Below are 24,357 nucleotides of genomic sequence, written 5' to 3'. Positions count from 1 at the left end.
GGTGGGGGGGAGAAGCAGGCTTGCTTCTCCCACCCCCAGCCTCCAGATCAGGTCGCGGAATAGCGGGATGGCGGAGCGCTGCCATCCCGCGATTCCCCGACCTGATCTGGAGGTTGTGGGGATGGTGGGGGGGAGAAGCAGGCTTGCTTCTCCCACCCCCAGCCTCCAGATCAGGTCGCGGAATAGCGGGATGGCGGAGCGCTGCCATCCCGCGATTCCCCGACCTGATCTGGAGGTTGTGGGGATGGTGGGGGGGAGAAGCAGGCTTGCTTCTCCCACCCCCAGCCTCCAGATCAGGTCGTGGAATAGCGGGATGGCGGAGCGCTGCCATCCCGCGATTCCCCGACCTGATCTGGAGGTTGTGGGGATGGTGGGGGGGAGAAGCAGGCTTGCTTCTCCCACCCCCAGCCTCCAGATCAGGTCGTGGAATAGCGGGATGGCGGAGCGCTGCCATCCCGCGATTCCCCGACCTGATCTGGAGGTTGTGGGGATGGTGGGGGGGAGAAGCAGGCTTGCTTCTCCCCCCCCCAGCCTCCAGATCAGGTCGCGGAATAGCGGGATGGCAGAGCGCTGCCATCCCGCGATTCCCCGACCTGATCTGGAGGTTGGGATGGTGGGGGGGAGAAGCAGGCTTGCTTCTCCCACCCCCAGCCTCCAGATCAGGTCGCGGAATAGCGCGATGGCGGAGCGCTGCCATCCCGCGATTCCCCGACCTGATCTGGAGGTTGTGGGGATGGTGGGGGGGAGAAGCAGGCTTGCTTCTCTCACCCCCAGCCTCCAGATCAGGTCGTGGAATAGCGGGATGGCGGAGCGCTGCCATCCCGCGATTCCCCGACCTGATCTGGAGGTTGTGGGGATGGTGGGGGGGAGAAGCAGGCTTGCTTCTCCCACCCCCAGCCTCCAGATCAGGTCGGGGAATAGCGGGAAGGCGGCGCTTCGCCATCCCCCTATCCCCCGAGCTTGTGGGGCTGGGGGGGGGGGAGAAGCAGGCTTGCTTCTCCCCCCGCCAGCCTCCAGATCAGGTCGGGGAATAGCGGGGTGGCGGCTCTGCGCCTCCCCGCTGTCCCCAGCTTTTGGGTGCAGGCTGCTGCCCGCAAGCCTTGCGAGCCCGCGGGACATCCCGCCGGGCTTGCAAGACTTGGGATAGCTTCCTGAAGCCTGGAGAGCGAGAGGGGTCGGTGCGCACGGACCCCTCTCGCTCTCCAGGCTTCAGCAAAAGCCTGCATTCGCACCATAGGACGCACACACATTTCCCCTTCATTTTTGGAGGGGAAAAAGTGCGTCCTATAGTGCGAAAAATACGGTATTTTGACTTAGATTGAGGATCTTCTGTGGGAAGTGAAAGCCAAATAGAAAACAAGAAACAGTGCCCTCTTCAGTCCTGTCTAGATAGTAGCTTTCTCCTTGAAATTATTCAGCTATGAGGAAACCATTGAGAGCGTCTGAATTTCATTTTAAGCTGGCATTGTGACCTAAACACAAAGGATTTCCTGTTCAATCTCTCTTGCACTTATCTAAATAATGTATTTAATTTGTCTTTTAGATACACCATTTATTCTCCAAAAGATGGACAACCATGCATGGATCATGACAGGCAAACCGGGGAGGTAACAAAGGATGTTTGATTCATTTGACTGCTAATGATATACTGCATTTGAACTGAAGAAAATAAAGCATTTACAGTCTATTTGAATCCTCACTTAATTACTTTAAATATCTAAATGAGAAACTAAAGGGGTTTAGGTAAATTCTGCACAGAAGTCTTGTAGAAATAGTTTGATATGGAAGCAGGAATAAGTTTTTTTTGAGAGCGAAAAAGGACAAAAATAAGAAATTCCATTGGCCAATCTATTTAGATCTTGACCAGTGCATTTGTTTAACTGGAAGCTTGCATTTTTATGTTAGATTTTTCCACACAATTCCCACTTATTTATTTTAGCTTTCTGAAAGTTTTATCTTAGAAAGGATACATCATGGGTTATCTTAACTGCTGTCAATTAATAGGGATAGTGGCTGACATGCAGTCCATTCTAGTTTGCCTCTGGGCATCTGATCAGACTGAATAGTGGAAGTGGCATGCTCATTATTGTTCATGTATTGTCTCTTAGGGTGTTGGACCTCAAGAATACACACTAATCAAAATGAAGGTGGTCGAACCTTATCCTGTAAAGCTAAGGTAATTATCTGCATCTTGGCTAATAACTCTTTTTTGCATTGTGAGGTTAATTTGATTAGGGATCTCATAGATTACATTCATTATATAGAAACTGTCAGAAATAAAAGGGTAGAATTTCTAATACATAGTTTTAACTCCTCACACGTTTTCCCTTGGGGGACTTCCTTGGGAATCGTCATATTCTCAAATACTTTTCTAGACAACTTCTCCTTTCTTTTCACAGTGGCCTTAAAGGAAAGAATATCTTCCTAGTAGCTGCAACTCTGAGACCGGAGACCATGTTTGGGCAGACTAATTGCTGGGTTCGCCCTGATATGAAGTATATTGGCTTTGAGACCCTGAATGGGGATATTTTTATTTGCACACAGAGAGCTGCCAGGAATATGTCCTACCAGGGCTTTACAAAAACTAATGGTGTAGTTCCTGTCGTGAAGGAGCTGATGGGAGAGGTGAGCAATGGTGTCATCTATTGTTAATGTGATTCATGAGGCAGAGGATGTGCCCTTATACGGGCAGGCAAACTTTGAGAAATGTTTAACTTGGAACTTGCAAATTCCACTAGTGCAGAAATGGCTAAGCAAGCCCTCCAGATGTTGTTGGAATCTCCACATAATCTTGAAAATAAAAGTGGAGTCATCTTCAGAACCAGCATTTATGTGGTTAAAATGATACCGTGCTAAAGGGCAAATTCTCATACAAAAGCATATCACTGCAAAAATGTATGTTTTGTATGCATACATATATAACAGAAATCTGCTACTTAATGCCTTACTCAGCTGTTGTGGTCTGGTTTCCGTGCCTTCCCTAGCATTTCTCTGCTGCATTTGACCTTTTCTGTAAGCACAAAAAGTAAAATATTGTGACTTGGTTTCAGAGAAACTGTGTGTAAATGAAGGCACTAGGATGTTTCATTTGTAAGTGATCCTATGGCCATAATGTGGGAGTCACCTCATCTTTAAAAATATTTCTTTTTTTGAGTAGGAGATCCTTGGAGCTGCCCTCTCTGCCCCTCTAACATCCTATAAAGTTATCTACACTCTTCCTATGTTGACTATTAAAGAAGATAAAGGTAAGGTTGCTGTACCTTCTTCTGCATCAGTTGCATATTGTGTGCAGATATAATTATTTTCTCATGGTGTAAGCCCATTCTATCCCATTTCTGCATTAATTCTTTTTTTAAAAAAATCAGTATGAAAATCCATATTTAAACACATGTTTAATAACAAGATACACATTTAAATATGTATTTCACACACATTTCTAAATGTATTCTATCCTTAAATATGAAATTTTCAAATTCCTTGTAATGTTTTTTAAAGCTGTGAACTATAGCACAAAAACTGGAGAGGTGTGAAATTGAAGGGTTTGGGAGGTGCAAATTAGGTCAGGTTGCTGAAAAATGCAGACCAAATGAAATTCTCCATCTGCACTAAACCAACATTTAGCGTGATGCGTACCAGACTTGCAGGTTTCTGGTTCACATGCCTCTCCCTTCCCATCCTTCTACACTTCTGGAAAAAGGAGTTCAGAAGTTTTTGCTTTCAGTTTTGCTTAACTGTGGTTTAGTGTTTTGTGCAAACCAGCACTGTGTTGTTGACATTAAATGCAGTTTATTTTCTAGTCAGATTGTTTCAAACAAACTATATTTAATGTTAACCATGCTTGTTCCTGGCAGAATGTGAGAAACCTGTGGTAGGTTAATTGTGCTCTTCAACTCACCCAGGCAAGAACCATGCAACAATAATTTTGTAAATTCCTCCACTCCTCCTCCCTCTCCCATTCGTTTACTTCCATGACAGAGCCCATTAGAGAAAAGATAGTATCTTGCAGAGAAAATTACTTATTAAAAAAAACAGTAAAGAGAAAGAAGTAACTTTAAAGGCTACAGGTAAACAAGGGAGACATAACTAACAAAAGGAAGAATGAGTGGAGGAAGCGATGAAATTCATATCACGTGGTTCCTGCCTTGGTGAGTGGAAGAGACAATTAACCTGCTGTAGGCTGGCCCATTTATTCTGCCAGAAAACACCAAGTAAACTTAAAGCAAGAGCTGTAGTTGCTTTTAAAAAGCTAACTCAGCCGTATGACTGAAATATGGGAATAATCCCACCCTTGCTGCTCTAGTCAAAGGATGTGGCTAATTTTTTATTAGCATTAACTCGATTTACGCATTTGTTTATGCGAGGTACATGCACATAGAAACCTTTTGGAATATTTGCAATTAACTTTGCATTTTTATTCTGAATTTTGCCATAAAAATGCAAATGGGATAATATGTGTTTCCTGCTTCTAAGGCACTGGAGTTGTCACAAGTGTCCCGTCCGATTCCCCAGATGACATTGCAGCCCTGAGAGACTTAAAGAAAAAACAGGTGAACCGCTTAAGCCTGGGAAAACCGCAACTTGCTGGCAACTGATGGCCACAGTTTCTACAGGCGATAGCACAGGCTATTTCTTGCAGACACAATAGATGTATTTGGGTAGGATAGCCTTCTGCAACCTGGTGCCCTCCCAAGTGTTGTTAGAGTACAACTGCCATAATCTCTGATTATGCTATCTGGAGTCAATGGGAGTTGGAATCTAACAATAACTGGAAAGAAAAGGCTGGTGTAGGGTATCAGAAGGCAATGAAAATGGGCAAAACCGGGCTCTTCATAAAACCTGTACAATTCATCAGTTAAGATTTCTTTAATGAAAAGATGAATCAGTTAATTTCTCATACATCTGCATGACAGTAAAAAGAATTATTTGGAGGCACAAAAGCATATGCTCCTTTATAATGCACGCTTGTTTTGGGGCAGACATTATACTAAAATAGGTGTTTTTTCCTCTGTGTGTGTGAGAGAGGAAATGCCTGCTTTTAAAATGGTGCTTGGCAGCTGCAATTTTTTAAATTGCTTGCATTAAAAGTAATGTGCTTTCTAGTTAATCAAGGCACTTTTTTAGTTGATCAGAAGTTCAATTCATTAATCAAATTATTGACTTGATTAAATTTTGCAGTAAGGGCAAAGACCTGTTTGTCAGGTTTTTGTAGATTTGATTTTCATATTTGTTTTCAATTTCTTCATAGGCACTTCGAGCAAAGTATGGCATTAAAGATGAAATGGTCCTGCCATTTGAACCAGTAAGTGCAGCAGAGAAGGATTGTGTTGGGTGTTGGAATGGACAAAGCTGTCAATTTGTATTTTCTCTGTTTATTTTTCTAGTTCAGTTTATTATTATTATTAAAAATTTTATATCTCCTTTTATTCGAGGATCACAGGGAGGTTTACAATATAAAAACACAAAATATACCATAGCAACAAAGAAAAACAAGAAACTCTCAACGCATAATTTAAAAGGCCATAGATAATTTAATTAACCAAAGGCCTAGGAGAGGAGGAATGTTTTTCCTGGAGCCTAAAGATATGAGTTTTACACATTTCCACATCAGTGTGCATTATTTTAAAAGAGAAGCATTTTAGTGTGCATTTCTCCTAACGTACAAATTCTGTACACATTCTAATTTTGCAATTTTGCCTGATATGCACAGTATTATAGGCTATTCCCCCTAATATAATTTAAATTAGTATATTCATTTTAATGTACACTTTCCTCTAGTATACACATTCCGTATTTGGTCAGAGAACTTGAACTTGATTCCAAAATGTGGAAGAATACAAATTTATTTCAGTTTGTGGGGGTTTTTTTTAGGGGGGAGTGCAAATCTGGCAGGTTTTTAATGCAAAACAAGCCAAAAACTGACCTCACCCCTAGTTGGGTGTACATGTTGGTCACCTGTGTTATCTGAGGGATTTATGTGTTTGTGTTGGTCTGCTTTTTCTGTTACGTATGTCATAGCTCTAGCCCTGCTAAAGTACTGCACAGCCAGGGGTGCTGTGAGACTCCTTGAGAATCCCATAGACTTGCCTTCTAGTCTATCAAGAGGCCTGAGTCAGCCCTGTTAATTCTTTAAGGAAAAATGCACAGCTGTGTGACTCCATCTGAAAGTCAGATCCGGCTGTCTGATCTTTGGCTTCGCTTTGATTATGTATTTTTTTGTTACTTGCATGTTGCAGGCACAGGCCAGGCAGCTATGCTTTTGATGCAAAATTGAGAACTGGGTGCCTATTGGATAACTTTTGAAGCCAATGCATGTAAAATTAATTGCCTCAATAAGTCCAGTGAACCTTTGATCACTGAGGAGTAACAGGTTTAAGAAGCAAAACCCAACTTTGGTATAGCAAACAAACCCGAAATTCAGCATATAATATTCTGCCCATCTGTCATATAGGTGTGAGAACCTTGCATATACAGTGGTGCCTCGTAAGATGAAAAGAATTCGTTCCGCGAGTCTTTTCGTCTTGCGATGTTTTTCGTCTTGTGAAGCACGGTCCGTCGCAACTGCGCCTCTTCAAGCGGCTTTTAAAAAAAAGCGCAAGACGTTTTCATCTTGCGAAGCAAGCCCATAGGGAAATTCATCTAGCGAAGCAATGCAAAACCGAAAAACCCTTTCGTCTAGCGAGTTTTTCGTCTTGCGAGGCATTCGTCTTGCGGGGCACCACTGTAGATGGAATTAAATAGGCTTCACTTCATTTTCTCTCTCCCCACTCCCCGCATAGTTTACATTCCCTGCCCTTCAGACAGTAAACAATGCACATACTGTTGAAAAACCATAAAATGAAGATCCCTTTTCTTTGGAGGCTTTTGGAGTCATGGTTGAATCCCCTGCAAAACTCTTTGATTTACTTGCATGATTGAAAACAACTATTTTACAATGCTATGTGCTATTCCCAGGTGCCCATCATTGAGATCCCTGGCTATGGCAACCTTTCTGCTCCGTTGATCTGTGACGAGCTGAAAATCCAGAGTCAAAATGACAGAGAGAAACTTGCAGAAGCCAAGGAAAGATTATACCTGAAAGGATTTTATGAGGGAGTAAGTAAAAAATTAAGATTTTCACAAGAGGGGGTGTGTGTTAGAGAAGTGAATTTTGTTTCTTTTTGTGTGGAGATGTTTGTATGCCACCACTTCTGCTTTTTTAAATATAAGGGTGAAAAGGAATTCATCCCAACTCTGATTGCTTGGTGACTCAATGGATTTGAACACACCATTTTCTTTATTTACTACAGCCTTTCCCAACTTGTTTTGGACTTGCCTCAGCTAGGCAATGGTCAGGGCGCTGGGAGTTGTAGTCCAAAGCATCCGGAAGGGCACCAGGTTGGGAAAGCTAATTCACTTTATGGTTTGTTTCACTGAATGCAAGACTTGTCCTGTTCTCTTTTGGTCTCTGTGTGTTCCTCTGGATACATAACTAATCTGTAACTGGTACAGTCATACCTTGGATCCCGAACGCCTTGCAAGTCTAACGTTTTGACTCTGGAACGCCACAAACCTAGAAGTGAGTGTTCTGCTTTGCGAACATTCTTTGGAACCTGAACATCCAGCATGACTTCTGCAGCTTCCAATTGGCTGCAGGAGCTTCCTGCAGTTAATCGGAAGCCGCGCCTTGGTTTCCGAATGTTTTGGAACTCGAATGGACTTCCGGAATGGATTCCATTCGACTTCTGAGGTACCACTGTATTTGGTATGTATGGACTGGCTAGGCTTCATTCATTTTAGGCGATTTTCAGACTTTGACTTGTTTGGATTTAGGGATACTTCTCAAAAATTGCCTTCTGTTGAATCTAAGGGAAGGCTGGATCCAGACAACTTAGCGGAAGGGAAAAAAATCCTAGTGATTTGCAAACACAAGCAGTAGCAAAAGATTCATGAAGTACTATATAGATAGGTTTTATGGCAGTTCTCATGCTTACAAAAGTGTAAGTGCAACTAAAGCATTTCTTTTAACTTTTTTCGCGCAGTGCCCTAGAGTTATGTGCGACAAACACTTGTATGTGAGGAAAGATTATTTTCACATGAGGAGTGGCAGCTATATTTCAGGTAGTCAACCTTTTAACCAGAGATGCCAACTCTGTAACCAAATCTCTTATGCCTGAAAGGCATGTGCTCTCCCACTGAAACATAGCTGAACATCTTTTAAAACTTCTATTGCTTTTCCATAATGAAGTATATCCAACACCTTTTGTCTTCGTATTAAAAGAGGCTAGATACTCAAGACTACTAGAGATTGATTTACCCAGGGGGTTTTCAAGTATCGCAAACAGATGTGTCTTCTTGAAGAGTAATGGCTTGCTTTCATCAGACATGTAAATTAGACATCCCTTTATACATTTGACTCTGTTCTTAGAATAGCTTTGTCCATTCACATTTAAGGCTATAAAGCTAAACTCTGACTTACTCATGGGACAATTTATCAAGTGTGTGTGTTTTTTAAAAAAATTGCACACGGGTATTCTAAAAATTAAAAAATTGAAATTCCTTATTACAGGCAGCTTAATTGAAATTCTGTGGTCCTCTACTGCCTGTCCACACCTTGTCCCCTTCTTCTGTTGTTTCCCTGTGTCTGTTCTAGATTGCAGGCCTCTTGGGGTAAGGACCGATCATATCTGTTCTTTGTGAAGTGTTATGCACATATCAGAGGTGCTTTATGAATGAATGAATGAATAAATGAATGAATAAAATTTTGCTGCCATTTTGCGCATATATATATATATATATATATATATATCTCCTTTGATGTACTCTGTTTTGAAGAGTTATTTCGCTTTTGAGGTCAGGAGATAAAATTTCTAGGATTAAAACCACTGATTCATTTACAATTATTGGATTTATGTGGGTTTCTTGCAGGCATCCTCTAGGAGGAAAAGGGACGGAGACCAGCTTCCTCACATATAAACTGAACTTCTAAAGCAGTTTGTAATCTCTGCAATGACTTCCCTTTTCAGATAATGCTCGTGGAGGGTTTCAAAGGCCAGAAGGTGCAGGATGTCAAGAAGCTTATTCAGAGGAAGATGGTAGACAATGTGTGTAGTGGTTTGTATTGTATTTTAAGATTATACAGTGGCTTCCACAACACAGTTATTGCTTGCTTGTCTCTACAGAGCACAGCTTGATTTTTTGAAACACAATCGTAGCCACGTGAAACTAAGCAGCACTAAGTCAAGTGCTTTGGTTTTGTTGCAAAACAGAAATTATTATGCTTCACCTGTCAAATAGAAATAGCTGCTTTATTTAGATGGGTGCTTTGAATCCTGCAGAGCTTGCTGTATTCTTTAGTGAACTAATCCTTATCTGTTTGCTAAAGACAAGATTTGTGGCTTTGAAAGTAACTGTTTAGGCATATTGGAGAAGAGCGGACTGTGGTGTGGTGACATTTCTGTCCCTATAAAGTTTTGAAAAGGAAAGGCCATGGGAGCAGGGAACTGATGGGGTGGAGGTCTTCCTTCCTGCAGTCCACTGGCCTATGTCAGCACAGAACTCCCCATTTCTACCCACCAAAAGTGCAGATGGGTAGAAAGCCCCCAAACAGGGCGTTGGGCTGGCTTGGGATCCTTAGGCCTCTGAGCTACCCCCCACAGTTTCAGGCCTGATCTAGGCCCGATATCTGTGCCAGAGACATGCTGGCATAACCTGGAACAAGCTTATGCCTACCGCCCTGCCTTCTGTCCCAGCTAGTGTGAGCAAAGGGGCTGGGGATGCTCTGTTGGTTCCACTGCTCTATCATGCCCCATTGTTGCTTCACTTGGGCTTTAGATTGCTCTGCAGTTTTGAATTCTTCCTATCTTACCATGCAGTGGTTAAATCTGGTGTACTTGCACAGTTCTTTCACAAGAGGGCAGCTGAAGTACTGAGAATCATGACTTTTGTTCCATTGGCTTGATGCTGTCCATCTTTTTGAGATTTTCTTGATTGTGGAATTATTTTTATTGCATCAGTAAAGCGTTTGCTCTGGATGGTCCAGGTTGTAGAAAATAAAGCTCCATAATATAGTCATGTAATGACAATGAGTCCCATTGTATAGACAAAGGAACAGTCAAGCATGAGTTGAAAGCCATGCACATGGGACAATTGAGTTGCCACAGTTAGGTAGCTGCTTCCTTGAACTGCCTTGACTATTGCTGAGCATATTCCCACTCTTGTGCCACAGAAATTAAATAAACTCTGTCCCTGTCTGCTCTTCCAACAGAACTGGTGAGCATAGGTTTGGATTATTAAATTGCTGTTATTAGTCAAATGGAATTCAGGATAGTTGCATGGCTAAAGCTACTTCCCTATTTCATAAATATTCCCTTTTTTTGTCCCAGCATTGTAATCCCATCCTTTTCTTTATTTAGCATGAAGCAATGGTTTATATGGAGCCAGAGAAACAAGTCATATCTAGATCTGCAGATGAGTGTGTGGTGGCTCTTTGTGACCAATGGTGAGTTGGAAGGAAAGATGGAGCCAAGTTAGTTGCATCCCTCACCGCCCTTCATTCTAAGTCCTTTTGTCTGATTTTTAGGTACTTGGACTATGGTGAAGAAAACTGGAAGCGACAAACTTTTGAATGTTTGAAAAACCTTGAGACGTAAGTTGTGGGGGTAGGGGCAAGGTGGGCTGACATAAGCCCAGGAAGAGACAGCAAGGGTTAATTATCTTGCTTTTTCAGGTTTGGTGATGAGACACGAAGAAATTTTGAAGCCACTCTGGATTGGTTGCAAGAACATGCCTGTTCAAGGACATACGGATTAGGTAGGATAAAACTTTTCCTATTGTTTAATTGGGAACTCTTTGCTATAGGAGCAATTTAATATTCTAAATATTTTTTAAAGCATATCTGCAATGGCTGATTCCCATAGAGACAACATACTCAGAAAAATTAACATCTGTCATGAGCTGAAATCAAGGCACACCTCACTTTTCCATGTAGAAGCATATTCTAGAGATTCATATAACTCCAATGAGGAGTATTGATTCAGAAGTAGCTTGGGATAGGACCCCCAAGTGTCACTCCCTGAAAAACTCAAGCATGCTCCTTTCAGGTGTACCTCAATTTCTAAGACGTTGAGTGAGTCACAGTTTACCGTACTAATGGCTGCCAACAGAGACAAGCTGATAAATATTGAGTTGTTTTAATCTGAAATGTAAAAAGGCTCTTAAGCGTTTTTTTGTTGACAACTAAGGAATGTGCTGACTACAACACAAATAATTTATTTTGCTATATTTTTAGGCACACGTTTGCCTTGGGATGAGCAATGGTTGATCGAATCTCTCTCCGATTCCACTATCTACATGGCTTTCTATACGGTTGCTCATCTCCTCCAACAGGGTAATCTCCGGGGACAAGGACAGTCTCCGTTAGGGATCAGGTGAGAAGAAAAGTTTCCCAGGGTATAGTGTTTTAAATAATAATAATAATAATAATAATAATAATAATAATAATAATAAAATAATTATGATTATTTATTATTTATACCCATTTGAAAGCACATCAAAGTGCAAGTAGATAAATAGGTACCGCTCCGGCGGGAAGGTAAACGGCGTTTCCGTGCGCTGCTCTGGTTCCCCAGAAGCGGCTTAGTCATGCTGGCCACATGACTCGGAAGCTGTACGCCGGCTCCCTCGGCCAATAAAGCGAAATGAGTGCCGCAACCCCAGAGTCGGTCACGACTGGACCTAATGGTCAGGGGTCCCTTTACCTTTTTATCTGGCTGGGTTTCCCCAGCCACTCTGGGCGGCTTCCAACAGAACACTAAAAATCCCTGCCATTATTATAGTGTCTTCATGTTGATTCAAACTGTGTACCAGGTGAGGAGTCTGGAACGAATTTGATTCTTTGCAGGACAACTGTAAACTGCCACATAGTTAGAAAAAATGGTTATCAGAAACCACCCTGATTTTTAATGTTAGTTCTGTTTCCCCAGGAAATGAAAAAAGTGTTTGAAAAGAGAACCAGATGGCTAATCTTCACCTTCCTGGCAATCTGTCTGCAATCATAAATAGTTGAGGTTAACTATCCTGTTAACTGCTTATGTAGTCCACCACTATGCATTCAGTACGGTAGATATATCTTCAGATATAAAGGCTATTATAGAACCTCTAGCAAAGGCATGGGGAACCTGTGGTCCTTCATATGTTGCTGGACCACAACTCCCATAGTCCTTGACTATTGGTTATGTTGGATGGGGATGATGAGATTTGGGAGTTCATCAACATCTGAAAGGCCACAGGTTCCCCATCCTTGTTCTATGATCAAAACTCTTTCTTCAAGCAATTTTCTCAATACCAAATTGTCTAATTTGACCTTCCAGCATTATTGCTTCTCTTAAACTTAAGGTTAGTCTTCTGTGGCATACAAGATGAAGGATTATAGTTTTGTATTCAGTATAGAATGTTAATTAGCTCCTGTCTTCTTGCTTCAAAATGTCTCTTTCTAATGAGGTTACTGCTGTGGTCGATTATGCAGTGGTTACTGCTGTGGTCAATTGCACTTTTAAATTGGGGAGTTAACTAGATGAAGGTGGAGCATATCTTCTCTGGGTGAAGCCACAGATGAATGCTTTAGAAATGGAAATCCTAGCGATATTCCAGCGCCCTCATTCCTTTTTTAAACCTGAAGGTAACTGAAGACAGGAGGATTGGTTCAAATGAGAGCTATTTTTCATAGGAATAATCTTTTTAAGGTAGTGTAGTGTCTGGTGAGTCTTTCCTCTGAACTCTTAATTGGACTGCATAGCAGTTGTCTGGCTCGCTTTTTCTCTCATTAGAAAAAGCAGAGTGAAATGAACAGAATTTTAGCTTCACAGGAGCACTGCCCTTTGCTCCCATTGCTCTAGTCAAAGTTTGTGGCTATCTAAGAAGTCATTATGCAAACCCTTCCATTGCATTTGATGTATTAATTCAAATTTGCTGATTAAATTTCTAAAGGGAAATAGAAAATTGAGTTAAGGTTAATCCAAGCAACTTCTTTAATAACATTTTCAAAGAATGTACGTATGGCTCAAGTCAAGACATAGGGTGGAATTCAGTGTGGCTCTATTGAATTTAGCATCTAAATTCCCCCTAAGCCCCATGTGCACTATTCTGGGGGTTCTCTTGAACTGCCCCAAGCCAATTTGGGGTGGCACATATGGGGAGGAGACAGGGCAAAGCCCCTTGAACAGGCAGAGGCTCTTGTGAAACTTGCCCATATGAGTCACCACTCTATCTGTATGTGACTCTTAATTCTGGACACAAGGAAATTTACAGTTGTATATTTTCCCCATAAACATTATACCTGGAATGGGGGGGGGGTATTTTCATACCTCAAATTGGAAAAAAACCATTTCTGGCTTTGAAAAAATGGCTTTGAAAAAATAAATAAAACCAAGAACTTTTACTATTAATGAGGTGCAAACCTGGAATGGTAACCGAGTGTTCCCACATGTGTGAACTCTATTCTCAATGGCAGATGTTGGCATCAGGTCTAGTGTGGCTGCAGCCCAGGTTCAAAATGTATTCTGTATTTTTATGCTTTGAACGACCCTGAGATATTCAGATGAAGAGCGGTGTAAATATTTAACAAATAAATAAAAATGAATAGGAGTCTTGGTTTGCAGGTAGTACTTTGTCTCTACAGTCAACCCAATGTGTGCTATATTGATGGCACATTAATGAGATTTGTTACTAGTTGAAATGTTCACACACTATTTCTAGTTTGTGGAATACTCTAACTTGGCAACATCTGTCTTAAACCCATCAATCAGCCTAGCTATAACTGGTTCATTTAGGAGCTTGATGAGAAATGCTAAACTGGCTTTTTTCTGGATTACAACCTTTAACTTGTTTTCTCCTGTCAGTATTACTTTTAAAAAAAGAACGAGGACAGGAAAAATGTATTGTCATGGTAGTGCTGGTTTGTGAAACCTGTGGCCCTCCAAGTATTGTGGACTCCAGCTCCCCTCAGGCCAGTGACCAGCATGGCCAGTGGCCAAGGATGATGGGAGTTGTAGACTAGAGACATCTGCACAGCCACAGCTTCCTCAGCCCTGTGGTGGTTCATGAATGTAGAAGGCTTATGTCATACTATGTGTAACTGAGCAGCCTAGTAGAATGTAGATGCAGAGCTTTGTACAGTGGTACCCTGGTTCTCAAACTTAATTCATTCTGGAAGTCCATTCCAAAACCAAAGCGTTCCAAAACCAAGGCATGCTTTCCCATAGAAAGTAATGCAGAATGGATTAATCCATTCCAGACTTTTAGAAACAACCCCTCAAACATGCAATTTAACGTGAATTTTACTATCTAATGAGACCATTGATCCATAAAATGAAAGCAATAAATAATGTACAGTGGTACCTTGGGTTACATACGCTTCAGGTTACAGACTCCGCTAACCCAGAAATAGTACCTCGGGTTAAGAACTTTGCTTCAGGATGAGAATAGAAATTGCACGGTGGCGTCGCGGCGGCAGCAGGAGGCCCCATTAGCTAAAGTGGTGCTTCAGGTTAAGAACAGTTTCAGGTTAAGAACGGACCTCTGGAACGAATTAAGTATTTAACCCGAGGTACCACTGTACTGCAGTCACACAATCAATCAGTAGCTGAACTGGGTTCCATACAGTCAGCAAAAACAACAAAAAAAGAGCAGCAAAAACAAAAATGCAAAATAAATAGCAAAAACATACAGACTTCAACGTAACACTCAAATCAGAAATGTAACATTCAAAACGGAGCACGTTCGGCTTCTGAAAAAAGTTTGCAAACCGGAACATTTACTTCCGGGTTTGCAGTGTTTGGGTTCCAAGTTGTTTGAGTACCAAGGCGTTTGAGAACTAAGGTACACTGTGGTACTTATACTTAGCAGCATAATAGATGCTTAAGATAACTGTCACTATTTCTCCCCTGCATAACTTTTGTCCTAATCTATGCAGGGCAAACCAGATGTCCAAAGAGGTTTGGGACTACATCTTCTTTAAGACAGCGCCATTCCCAGCAACAAAGATCCCCAAAGCAGCTTTGGATAAACTGAAGCAGGAGTTTGAGTATTGGTATCCAGTGGATCTGCGTGCTTCTGGCAAGGACCTTGTTCCGAATCACTTGTCATACTACCTTTATAATCATGTGGCCATGTGGCCAGATCAAAGGTTGGTTTGAAGTACTTTCAAATCTTTAGCTGCAGCCATACACACAGTCACAATAAGTCTTCATTGCAGACCTCTTTTGAGTTCATCTGAGGCCTGAAAGTGAATTGCTCCTGTACAGAGGAAGAGACATTTGCAAGATCTGTGTGGGATTAAAACATGGCTATAACTTTATTAAACAGCTAATAGGCACCTGAGCCTCGATTTGATCATTCTTCCCTCCAGTTATACAATGCAGATTAACTAACACTTAATTGAGGCTTTGGGAATGGCTATCTCCTGCTGCCTCCCAGATGGGTTGTCCTCACTCTGGCTCCAAGCCTAAGAATAGTAGTGTGTCTTGCACTGTTCATTGCCAACAGCCTTCAATGTCCACCGAGGAGGGCCTGTCATAGTTGCTTGTCCACAAGCCCGAATGTCTTCAGGGTCAAAAGATTGCTAGGCCTCAAGGAATTTGGTTCCCCAGGTGCCCTCCAGACAGTGTGCCTTGATTGATTTGGATAAGCCTCACTTCACTACCTGGGTGCCTTGGGATGCTCACCATCTTACACTATTTTCAAGAGCTCAGTGTTCAGAGTGTGTTGCAGAATATGTATGTTGTGAACTGGACACATATATAAAAATAAATAAATGTTTTCTGGCCCTTCCATCTTGGAGGATATGCAATCAAAGTTTTAAGAACAAGCACCATACAAACTGCAGCAAAGTTTTATTCTAATTTGTGTAGTTTCTCTGGGTGGCATGAAGGAGGCCTCCAGAACAACCAAGGGTTTGAGTGTCAGGCCTATTCAACCAGGATAGTTTAATCCATGTGATCTAGGAGACAGTAGCTGGTTCTTATGTTCCATTGGTTCTGTTAACATTGTATTTCGTTGACATATATGCATGCTGTATTTGCTTTTGAACCTTAACACATCCATTGCATTTGAGCAAAGACATAGTGCATGTCCTACATTTCTTTTCCCTTGAAGAATATTGTCATCCCTGTGGCTCTGCTTCTGGGAGGGCCTTTAAAAGTTTAAGAAAAATAAAAGAATCTTTTTCATGTATGTCTTCTAATGCAGAGAAAAATGGCCAGTATCTGTAAGAGCAAACGGGCATCTCCTCCTAAATTCAGAGAAGGTACTTTATTTGTTTATACTTTTGTGATGGTTAGGACTGACAGATCTCAACAATGAAAACCAGGCAGAAATCTTTATTTGGGTAGAGTGAATGAGGGTTAGAATGAAATGAATATAAAATGTCTACGTGTGAGTGTTGGTGTGTGTTTATTTCAGGGGAGTTCAGTTTTATTATTGTTCTCATGGATAGCACATTGCTTAACTTTTCTCACCAGACAGTGGACAGATTTCCTGTAACCCGCCTCTGTTTGACATTCCTATCCCACAGATGTCTAAATCTACAGGCAACTTCCTCACTCTGTGCGAAGCTCTGGATAAGTTTTCTGCTGATGGTAAGAGGGCATATTAGCTTGGCATTGAAAAAAAAATCTGCTAAAACTGTTGGCCAGGTTATACTGGTAAGACTCAGCCAAATTAGAAAACAAGAATAGGGGGCACACTGGTTCTTCATTTCCAGCTACTAGTGTAAATTTTTAATTTAACCCTTTTTTGTGTCAACCCAGAGCTATTGAAGAAGGCACCAAATTCAAAATGAGCCAAATTGCATCTGGAAAGAAAGAATCAGAAATGCAACTAGTTATATTTGGAGCTGTGGCTACAGAAGGAGTTTGAATTCAAGCTGGATTACAAACCGTAGCAGGAATTGGAAGCACAATTAAGAGTGTGCTCTTGATTTTTCCTTTGAAATTGACTGCCCATTAATAAATTGACTGATTAATAGGTGCCCAGCTCCACCCACCTGTCAAAGTGGCATGGCAGGGAGGAGCTTTTGATCTGGCCCACCAGCTAGATCCAGTTCCTCACCCCTGCTGTCCATGGAAAACAGGAGCTCCAGCTGATCATCCTTTTCAGGTTGCATATTGGGAGGTCATGACAGGAAGGACATGCCAATGCATGAGAACTTCAAAACGTTTGTCAGTGCTATTCTTTAAGCATGTTCTTCCCCACTGAAAATCTTTCTAACTGTTGTAGTTGCCTTCTGAAATGTAATTTCAATGAAATTTCAATGAAGTTGCCTTCTGAAATGTAATTTCAATGAAGAGTTGCAGTGATGCTGTCTATGATGTTTTTAGCAATGTTCTCAGATATTGATGTGGAAAAGTAGTCGGGAGTCAGGCTGTACTGTCCTTTTTACAGGGCACCTGATGTTCTAACACTGACTTGGTTTCCTTCTAGGCATGCGGCTGGCATTGGCTGATGCAGGTGATACTGTTGAAGATGCAAACTTTGTGGAAGCCATGGCAGATGCTGGCATCCTCCGCCTGTACAACTGGGTCGAGTGGGTGAAGGAAATACTTGCTAACTGGGACAGTTTGAGAAGTGGGCCTGCCACCACCTTCAACGACAGAGTTTTTGCCAGGTACCATGAACAAGACCAACTTTCTAGCTCAGAAAAAAAATGTGGATCCCCCAGGACTGTTATGTATAATCATGTTAAATCACAGATTCCTGCATGTTGGCACTTCTCTTTTATTTCGATCTAACTAGAACTTTCTCTGTTCTTCTCTTCCTCCATGCCCTGCCCAGTGAAATGAGTGCAGGCATCATGAAAACAGATCAAAACTATGAGAAGATGATGTTTAAGGAAGCTCTGAAAACAGGCTTTTTTGAATTTCAGGTAGGCTGTCCACTTTCTGTAGCACAGGATTTTAAAAGTTTGACACTTAAAATACATTTCAAGAATGCAATAACAGTTGGTGGTAAAGCAGTTGGTTTGAAATTTTGCTGCCTGCTAGAATAATAGTTTTACTTGGCTCTGCTACTTCTGACCCTTTAGTGGGAGATGCCAGGGATTTAACATGCACACAATTCAGCACTAAACTAAGACCTCTCCCACAGTGGCTGGTCTGCTTTTGCTATGTTGTGCAGCACACATTTAGCATTATGCTAGAAGGGTAGGTAGAAAGACATAAAATTCATATTCCTGTAGCCAGTAGTCTTTGTTAAGCATTATACTTCCACAGGATGTTATTTCCCTTCTGACAACCAGGGATTTATAGTCATTGGCAGGCAGTAAAGAGGGAGGGCCAATAATTAAAGAAAAAATTGTTTCCTTTATCTCTCTCTTCTTTTAGCAAACTTAATTTTAAGCAAGGATGGATGGATCAGAAAATGTATTCCTGCTGCCATTAAAAAGCAGGATGTTTTTCACTTTAGTCCATAAGGTGTCAGCAACTCTCCAAAATATCTGCAGCAGCATATTGCTTTGCTTAATAATGAATTGCTCTGACTCCTTTACGCAGCTGACTTTCAGGAGTGTGGTTCGGCTGGCTGAACTATGTGCATAATAATCTATCATATTTATTGCCTCTTTTTTCCTTACTACTTAATGGTAGCTTTTTATGTGGGCCATTCAGAATGATAGTGCCTAATATACAGTTACAGTTATCCTTGACTTTTATGTCTGTGCCGATAGATGTCTTTTTTAAGAGCCATAATAATGTAAAGCTATATAATGTCCCACTGGCAGAATTTCATTTGGTCCTAATCCCAGCAGGTTTTTTAAAAAAATAAAAAATATGGTCCTTTTAATAATCCATTATAGGATTATAAGTAGTTTATGTTTTAAGGACATATTAAAGCAAGGAGATTGGCTTTTATGCAATGCTTTTCCATGACAGTTAGACTGTTTTTACGGGGCTTGTGCTGGCTCTCTTTCAGGCAGCAAAAGACAAGTACCGTGAACTAGCTATCGAAGGAATGCACAGGGACTTGGTGCTCCAGTTTATCGAATCTCAGACTCTCCTGTTGGCTCCAGTCTGCCCTCATGTGTGTGAACATATTTGGGCATTGCTGGGCAAGGTATGGCTGTTTATTTATCGCCAGTGAACCGCTTTGCAGTCGTCACATTTTCCCTCTTTGTGATCGTATTTCAGCTAAATATCAGCAGTTCTGCAAACCAAGCACAATCCATAGCCTTTGTATGGCCCTATTAGACTTCGTCATTATGTTGGAACAAGGAAGGTAAGAACTGTTCCTCTCTTCTAATCCCAGTGTCTGTTGTTAACTCAAATTTAAAGACTGACTCCATCATGAAAGCTTCCTGGCCTGTGCCTGGCCCTGTGGATGAAATCCTGATCCGTTCTTCCCAGTACCTCACAGAAGTAGCTCACGAACTCCGTCTGCGCCTCAAAAACTACATGGCACCAGCTAAAGGAAAGGTAAAGGCCTATGCCCCCCCCCCGCCCCGGCTGTTCCTACACTGGATGGTTTTGAAGAATCATTCCCTCTGATGAGAAAGGTCTCCTTTTGTTTTCTAGAAAGGCAACAAAGAAGCACCCCAGAAACCATCCCACTGTACCATTTACGTGGCCAAGAACTACCCCCCATGGCAGCACACTACGTTGTCTGTTCTGCGCAAGCATTATCAGGTGATCATCCTACCTAAATTCCCTCCCATTGCTTGCTTGTTGGCTTATTGAACGGTTTTCCATCCTGCCATTCCACCAGACTGTCTGCAACAGGCATAGGCAAACTCGGCCCTCCAGATGTTTTGGGACTACAACTCCCATTATCCCTGACCACTGGTCCTGTTAGCTAGGGATGATGGGAGTTGTAGTCCCAAAACATCTGGAGGGCCGGGTTTGCCTATGCCTGGTCTGCAAGGTGGCTTACATTCCAATAATAACTGTAGTAAACCCAACAGAGCAATATAAGAAACAGTACACAGTAACAGTAATTTGTTAAAGCCAGTAAGAAAGAAAACAAGAATGTCAGCTATCTCCCCATTTTACTTTATTATTTGCTTCTCTCGTCACTTTCTTTTCTCTGTCTCTCCTGAAAATAAAGCTAACTTGGCATCAAGTTATTGAATCTAAGGGGGAAATAAGTGTTTCCAGTGTTTTAATAAGATTATTGCAGTTTGGTCGTAATGTCTTTTTTGGGTGTGTGATTATGTTTGCTGTATGACATCATTTCTAGTGATGTTTTGGAAATGGAGTTCATTTGAAAATGGGTTCAGCTTTGTTATCCTTAATCTTTTGCCAAATGGAAAGCTTAGTTAGCTGCTTATTTAAGTGCCTGTTCTGCAGCAATACTGGCTGTGTTCAGACGAGTGTAACTTCCTTATTAGGCAAGGAGCTTTGAGGTCCACTCCAGTCTTTGGTGAGTATGATAATTCTCTGGCTTTGTAAGAAATATATTAGAGCACAATAAATTATTCTGCCTTAAAACTTGCACAACGCTAAGAAATCTGGCTTGAAAAGCTGCAGTCCCTGAATTCTTAAGCTTCTGGAACTGATCCTTTAACTCTTGTGGCACAAGAACAACAGCAGCACTCAAGCAGAACAGCTAAGTATCAGAGTTGATTTGTGGATTCGCCGTGTCTTTTCAAACTGCAGTAATGTGGTTAAATTAATTTCCTTCTAATTAGGAACAAGCATGTCTTTGTAACTTGGTGTCCACTGCCATCAATCCATATTGAACAGAAAGAATATGGATCTTACTAACAAGGCAGAATGAATTGTACTTTCCCATTTACTTTGGGGCTCCTATCGATGAAGTTAAATTGTAGTGTGAACTTGGGGAGAGGTTGGGACACTGGTGCTGACAGCATGTAATGTTTCTCTCTCCACCCCACCCTTCTTTATTCTTTTAATAACCCTGTGAGATAGGTTAGGGTCAGAGAAAATGATCTATGGCCACCCAGCAGCTTTGTGGGTCCATGGAAGTTTGCCCAAGGGCTTCCCTGGTCCAATGCTGTAACCACGACACCACCCTGCAGTTCTTTGCATGTGGCACATGAAAAATGCAGTTGTGTGAAAATGGTAGCAGAGAAAGTGAGAGAAACAGATGCCTGAAATTCCTTTCTCCTGCAGTGGAAGCAGACATATGTCCAAGCATGGATCCTAGCATACCTTAGGGCCCGCCAAGCCCAAAGAAGCCCATGTATTAGGAGCTATCAGGCTGCTCAATAAACCTGCCTCTCTCTTTATCCTGTTTTTATAGTTCTAGAAGCCAGTACAAACAAGAGGCTTACTGTGTTCTTTGTGGGCCACGGCACGACGGCACTGCTGTGTGCGGCATGGTAGATTGCAGCTTGTGAAGGACTGAGCTCATAGATTTTTCTAAATGATTTGGGCTGGGCATGATGTTTAGGGTGAAGCCACACATACAAAGAAAGACTTGCCAAATAAAGATTTGCGGCTGTGTTGTTTTCTCTATTGATTAGAATAACTTTCTAAAAAGCAGTTTTTAAAAGGGAAGTTAGAAGGATGCTCCCCATGGGAATGTACCACAGTATTAAGATCTTCAAGGAGGAAAGTTTTAGGCATCTGGGGTAAACTTAAATGAAGGCTATATGTGCTTGCTACTAAAAACGAGAACTGCCATGCAGTGGTTTAATTGGATTTTATTTTATTTTTTAAAAAAGGATCTCATATGTGTTTTTGTTGTAGACCAATGGAGGACAACTACCAGACAATAAAATAATTGCCACTGAACTCAACTCCTTGACAGAACTGAAGAAATACATGAAAAGGGTTATGCCTTTTGTTGCTATGATCAAGGTCAGTCTTCCTGCAGCTTACGGGAGGGGGGTTATTGGTTTGTTTCTGTTTTTTGTTTTTATTGTGTATTTTATCTTTTTAAAATCTTGTTTTTATTTTGTATTTTTCTGTTGTGAACTGCCCTGAGATCTATGGATGAAGGGCAGTATATAAATTTAATAGTAGTAAAATTTCATCCCTTGAAAATTTGAACCAAAATGGGTAATGAAATTGGTGGTCACATTGGCTTGTGTCCAATTATGTTCCTTCACTCACAGAAGGCTCTTCATTCCAGGGGAATGTTCTGCGAATAGAAAGGGGAGGCAATTTTAGCAAATTCTCTCCTTCCATAGGGTGACCCAGCCCTCTTGAGCATGTTTTGTGTGCAAGGATTGCTGGGGTGTACAAAGGGAGGAGGGTTTAAGGGAAAAAAATATGCCTCCCTCTCCTGTTCATGGAAGCTGGAACAAAGAGCCTAGGACTTAAAAACCCACTTCATTGTTACCAGTTAAATTTGGAAGTAACTACCTTGGGCTCCTGGTTATAGCAAAGACTTCCATTTTGTTCTATAGCTTGGGATCACAACTTGAATGCAGCAAGATTTCTCCTGAGAAAAGAAAAAGAAAGAGAGAGACATTAAGAAATACATTTGATAACTGGAGGAGAAAGCATGACTTTAAAAACAGAGCTTATTGGCCACATTTAAAATCTCCCTGCATTATCAGTTAGTCAGAGGAGACTAAAATGCCAGGAGGATTTAACTGATGCACTTAAATAACAACTGTTAAGTAATAATGACCACATGGTCATTGCCCAAGCATTTTCTGAGCCTTGATATTGTGCTGATAATTGTTGCTGGCTGCAGTGGGTGTTGTTATATTGTTACTTTAAAACAGTCATGATAGTTTAATGCAATTGCTTTAATAGCTTTTTTGTCAACCACCTAAAAATGCTCTGACTAGAAGGTGGTGTATAGGTTTATGTAAATCAATAATGTAAATTCCTGTGGCCCATGGCTGTAGAACAAAATTAGAATGAGAAGATGGTTCATAGGGTGATGTAAGGATACTGAATTTAATGAGTACTAAATTCACAGAAGTATGATTAACCCTATATATATATATATATATATATTTGCTTTCGTAGATTTTCACGGGTACAGGAATGCAGGTTTTGGGAATGCAGGTTTTGTAGACACCAGGAATGCAGGTTTTGGGAATGCAGGAATGCAGGTTTTGGGAATGCAGGTTTTGTAGACACCAAAACCTGCATATATATATATATATATATATATATATATGGGGTAGTGATAAAAAAGAAGAATGTGTCATGACTTTTAGAACAGAGTGGGGTGGGTGTTTTTACTGCTTAAATTGTAGCCCCAATGGTACTTTGGTTTCTCTCTCTCTCTCTCTCTCTCTCTCTCTGTGTGTGTGTGTGTGTTTGGTAGGTTTGTTTAGAGGCACAGTCAGCCTTGCCACGCTAAATAAATGCTAGGCACATTTTTTTATTTTATTTTTGCTGAAGCACCTAGCTTGCAGAACGACAGTAGAAAGGGAAGACAGCTGTTGCTTATTCTCTCTATCAATGTGTACTTTCTTTAGCCAAGGTAACAAATCCAGCACACTGTTCCAATTCAACAAAATTGCTTTCTCATGCACACCTTCCTGTCATACACATTGGTAGTAGCAGAAAGAATACTCTGCATACTTGATGTAGCAGTAATCTAACTCCAGCAGATTGTTCTTGGTATGCATTTCTGGAATTTTGCAAGAGCTGTAGTGTTTGGACTGAGATGAGATTATATGTGGAGGTTTCTATCTCAGTTGCCTCTAGCCTGCCAGGCCTTCCCATTTGACTCGCCTTGCAATTTTGGTCAAGCTTCACCCACCTGCCCAATCACCTGGCATCTTATATGACATCAGGTGGGCAGGTAAAAAGAGGCTTCTGAAGTCCCAATAATAAGGGATGCTTCACAAGTGCTTCTTAAGACCTGCACACCTGCCGGACCTCTGCGGTGCTGACAATCAGTTGCTTCAAAGCATAGTGCAGGACTCTTTGGCATTGTTATTGGACAACACACAGATTTGTGACTGCTCTTTGGATAGTGTAGATCTTTGTTTCTTGCCAGACTAGATATTGTGTGTGTGGTGTTTTTTTTGGGGGGGGGGGTCAGTTGCTCCACAATGTTTATTGGCTGCCCAAATCACAGAAGTGAGGAGGAGAGCAGTGATACATGCAGTCACCTCCAGATGTTCTCACATAGCTCATGAACCACATTTTAGTGATGTTGCTTTTTGTGGCAACCTCTTTGTACAGTTGGCTCGCAGTGGGTGCATTCTGCCTGCACAGGGGACAAAAGATTCTATGGCCTGCAATTTGGCCTTCAAGCTCAGTCCTGTTGGACATCTTGGTGTAAAGGAATAGAATGGCAGCTTGCTGAATACACACAGCCTGGGTATGCAAGAAGACAAGATTGTTATGTATGTTTCAAAATTTCTGACATAAAACTACTATTGTCATTTAAACGCTAAAGCTTTAGATTCTTTCCTGTTTAGAGGCGGGAACTGTGTTTAATTAATTAAAAACTGTA

At 41.4% G+C, this 24,357-nt stretch overlaps 1 protein-coding gene across 2 annotated transcripts in view; it reads left to right on the top strand.

Moving 5' to 3' along the window:
- LARS1 (leucyl-tRNA synthetase 1) overlaps positions 1-24,357 on the top strand; it is a 46,660-nt gene that overhangs the window by 14,188 nt on the left and 8,115 nt on the right. For both annotated transcript variants that reach the window (XM_081181001.1, XM_081181000.1), the window contains exons 8-28: positions 1,544-1,607; positions 2,109-2,176; positions 2,400-2,625; positions 3,158-3,245; positions 4,471-4,547; positions 5,246-5,299; positions 6,952-7,092; positions 9,003-9,080; positions 10,392-10,477; positions 10,559-10,624; positions 10,706-10,788; positions 11,267-11,405; positions 14,948-15,160; positions 16,222-16,279; positions 16,547-16,610; positions 17,455-17,638; positions 17,806-17,896; positions 18,940-19,080; positions 19,299-19,439; positions 19,539-19,649; positions 21,675-21,785. In XM_081181001.1, the coding sequence (XP_081037127.1) occupies positions 1,544-1,607; positions 2,109-2,176; positions 2,400-2,625; positions 3,158-3,245; positions 4,471-4,547; positions 5,246-5,299; positions 6,952-7,092; positions 9,003-9,080; positions 10,392-10,477; positions 10,559-10,624; positions 10,706-10,788; positions 11,267-11,405; positions 14,948-15,160; positions 16,222-16,279; positions 16,547-16,610; positions 17,455-17,638; positions 17,806-17,896; positions 18,940-19,080; positions 19,299-19,439; positions 19,539-19,649; positions 21,675-21,785 (2,284 nt within the window). The remainder of the gene's footprint in view (positions 1-1,543; positions 1,608-2,108; positions 2,177-2,399; positions 2,626-3,157; positions 3,246-4,470; positions 4,548-5,245; positions 5,300-6,951; positions 7,093-9,002; positions 9,081-10,391; positions 10,478-10,558; positions 10,625-10,705; positions 10,789-11,266; positions 11,406-14,947; positions 15,161-16,221; positions 16,280-16,546; positions 16,611-17,454; positions 17,639-17,805; positions 17,897-18,939; positions 19,081-19,298; positions 19,440-19,538; positions 19,650-21,674; positions 21,786-24,357) is intronic.

Source organism: Podarcis bocagei (genome assembly GCF_964188305.1).
Source record: "Podarcis bocagei genome assembly, chromosome: 2".
Lineage (NCBI taxonomy): Eukaryota > Metazoa > Chordata > Lepidosauria > Squamata > Lacertidae > Podarcis > Podarcis bocagei.
The sequence above is the reverse complement of the archived record's forward strand: the minus strand, read 5'-3'. Positions and strand labels throughout refer to the sequence as shown.